This window comes from Elephantulus edwardii, unplaced genomic scaffold (assembly GCF_000299155.1).
Source record: "Elephantulus edwardii isolate Elephantulus edwardi_28Jun2011 unplaced genomic scaffold, EleEdw1.0 scaffold00013, whole genome shotgun sequence".
Taxonomy (NCBI): domain Eukaryota; kingdom Metazoa; phylum Chordata; class Mammalia; order Macroscelidea; family Macroscelididae; genus Elephantulus; species Elephantulus edwardii.
In genome coordinates, this window is record NW_006399763.1 from 14,585,863 (window position 1) to 14,589,425 (window position 3,563).

Genomic DNA, 3,563 nt, shown 5'->3' on the forward strand with positions numbered 1-3,563 from the left:
GGATGGGAGTGTCAGAGACAGTGCGATTGGCACGGGACAGAGCGGAGTTTAGGGCTGTTGTACATAAGGTCGCTGTGAGTCGCAGGCCACTCGACGGCACATAACAACAACAACAACAACAGGCCTGGGCCATTCTCAGGGTTGTTGTGTATAAACTCACTTTTCATTGAAGGTCTTCCTCTTTTGCATTCACTCTCTATCATACTGACTGTGATGTTCTTCTCCAGAGACTAGTTGATGTTAAGTACTGTCAATTTGGAATCAACCCATAGCTGACCAGCAGGTTTTCAGAGGCATTAAAGTATATTATCAGTTATATACCCAAGTTTTGTTTTGTTTTTAAATACAGGTTGAATTTTAACAGCTTCCTGTCTATATACTGCCGTTTTAAATTATCCTAAGAAGATTTTACTGATGTGTGATGTTAATGATAATATTCTAATATACTTTCTATTGGATCATTATTCTTTGTAATGAGAACAAATATTAATTTATTTTAATTGTTTGGCCAAGTCGCTGCTTTTCTGTTTTCTTGGCATAGATTATCTGTACAGCACCTAGTTGTTGAAATATCCTTAATTAATTTTTCTTAAATTCTTGGAATCTTATTTTTGCCAGAACCTTAAGTACAGCTTGAACTGTTTTTCTTTGCAGAAACATGTAAAAAACTTGGCATAAGAACACATACCATAGAGGCAGCTGGATTGGTTCACAAATATAAGACATCTATTGCTGTGTGAAAATGTGATACTGATTCGTTTTTATGAAATTCATGGATAAGTGAATTTTTAATCATTAAGTTTACTTTTTTAGTGCCTTTTTGTATTGATAATTTAAGTAAAGTGAATAGAAAAAGAAACGGAAAATAGCTATTAAACATTTAGTTTCTCAAATATACGGAACAAAGTTTTCTACTTAAATTATCAATTCTTATATAAATACTCTGAAAGGAATTGTTTTAATATATTAATCTTCATGTATAAAATTTGGGTATAATACTTAAAATCATATATAAGTATGTTTATACACACATACATAGATATCTGTCTCTCTATCTGCTCACACACATACACACACACTCACATATGTTGAGGACATTTAAAAGGCTTTCTGGAATAGTTTTCTTATTGTGTAGGTTTTTATTCTTAGTTCTATTCCTATATATGTCTTTAAGAATTTGTAGACTACTCAAAATTAGTGCATATGATTTTTATTTAAGTTGACTAGATGCAAGATGGGAGCTCCGATGGTCTAGACCAATGAAAGTTGCACTGCTTACCCAAACATGGCATGTCTCTGACTGTTTGAATCCACTGGTGATTGGATTCCACCAGCGTTCTGTGGAAGAAAAAGGAATAATCTCCTTTTATGTGATACAGCCTTAGTAGCTTTTTATTTGATGGCAATAAAGTGAGTTGTTGCACACTCTGTTCAAAGATTGCAACCTAGTGTACCACTTTAAATGTGAGTAGCTCTGCACAGCCTAACCAATAATCAAATCAGCCACACTACACTCCTGAAAGGTTTGACTTTGTCTTTTCTCAGTCTTTCATTCTTGGGCTTCAACCTATAATTTTTCCTGTTCCATTTACCATAAGAAATGACTGAAATGATGAAAGTTCTAGTCTTTCTGTTTGTTATGTCAAATGATTCATGAGTGAACTTGTTGGAAGTCCTCATTAAAGGGCAAATAGGAGTTGTGCATGAGTCATGTGTTCTGAACTGCCTGTGACTATAATTGGAATTGTGATATTTATTCTCTGACTCAACTTGATTGTTTGCAGCTATTCTGCAATTAATAGATATGAAAGGTTTTGATAAAATTTCATAAAGTATTTGTGATAGTGTTTTAGATTTCAGAAAGCATCTAAAATACATATAAAATTTTTGGCATTTATCATAACTCATTAAAACATTAAAAAGACTTTAAAACAAAATAACGATTATATTTTACCTGGTAAGAAAACTAATACTCTGGTAGAAACCTGAATATTATGTAAAAATACTAAATTTAAAATGTAAATCAAATGTACCCAGAAAAAATGAAGTATAAGAGTTTATTTTATGACTTAATGTTTTATATAAATGATAATTACAGTAATTGAACAATTAGTCACTGATTGCTTTTATGAAGCTGAGGATTCCTTAGCACTAAGAAATGTTTTCTTTCTCAAATGATATTTCAGAAATTTATTTGATACTTCATTCGACTGCACAGTTTTGCTATAGAGAACTAATAACTTGAAAACTTTTAGACTGAATTAATTTTTTCCCCTTCTCTTACAAGCTATTTGAACTGCTGGGACCTGAAGGACTTGAACTTATTGAGAAGCTTCTCCAGAACAGAATTATGATTGTGGATAAATTTCTTAATTCTTCAAATGATAAGTTACATGTTCTTCAAGGTAAAAAAATATATGAAGTGATTCTAGTTTAGTATAAAAATAAGTTGGTGAAGTTAAATAAGGTGGTAAATCTTAAAACAAATTACATTTTTATAGCTTAGTAGTAAAGATTTGTGCTGCCAATCCAAAGGTATGCAATTCTAATTGACTAGATGGATAATCTCTTCTGCTACTGTTAGGTGCCATCAAGTCAAATACGACTCATAATGACCCTTTGAACAAAAGATCTGAAACAGTCCTGTCCTATGCCATCCTCACACTTGCTGACACACAACAGCCCATTGCAGCACTCACTTTGTCAATCCACCTGGTTGAGGGTCTTCCTCTCTTTCACTGATCTCTACCCTTCCCAACATCATGTCCCTCTCCAAGGGATAGCACCTCATAGTTATATGCCCAAAGTATGTTAGTCGAAGCCTCATCATTCTTATCTCTAAAGAGCAATCTGGCTGCACCTTCTTCAAGACATACCTATTTGTTTTCTTGGCTGTCCATGGAATGTACAGTGTTTTTCTCCAACACCACAGCTCAAAGGCATCAATTCTTTTTCTGTCATCCTTACTCATTGTCCATGTCTCATATGGATAGCTAGGAATAGGAAAGACCATACCCTGAATCAGATGCACCTTAGTCCTCAAACTGACATCACTACTCCTCAATAATTTGGAAAGGTCCCTAAATGCAGATTTTCCCTTTGCAGTGCATCTGCTTATTTCCTGACTGATTATAACAAGGGTGTTAATTTTTTATCCAAGCAAGATGAAGCTGTTGTCAGTTTCAGTCTCCTCTCCATCCATTATGACACTACCTATTGGTCCAGTGGTGAGCTTGATACTGCAACAAGTGCTTCAAATCCTCCTCACTATCTGCAAGCAAGGTTGTGATATCTGCATAACGCAAGTTATTGATGATGCCATACTGATGCCAATCCTGATGCCATAATCCTCTTTATAGTGTTCAGCTTTTAGAATAACGTATATAGTCACCCTCCTCCTACTGCCTTTACTCCACAACGTTATATATGTACTGATCTTATCTTTTGAAGTCTTAGATATGGACAGTTATGTTGTTGTTGTTGTTATGTGCCGTCGAGTCGTTTCCGACTCATAGCGACCCTATGCACAACAGCCCTAAACCCTGCTCTATCCTGCGCCAACC

At 34.7% G+C, this 3,563-nt stretch overlaps 1 protein-coding gene across 1 annotated transcript in view; it reads left to right on the forward strand.

Annotated features, from left to right (window-relative positions):
• The window catches only part of ASCC3 (activating signal cointegrator 1 complex subunit 3), a 451,184-nt gene that overhangs the window by 61,648 nt on the left and 385,973 nt on the right, over positions 1-3,563 (forward strand). Inside the window, exon 4 of the mRNA XM_006881191.1 lies at positions 2,288-2,405. Within this exon, the coding sequence (XP_006881253.1) occupies positions 2,288-2,405 (118 nt within the window). The remainder of the gene's footprint in view (positions 1-2,287; positions 2,406-3,563) is intronic.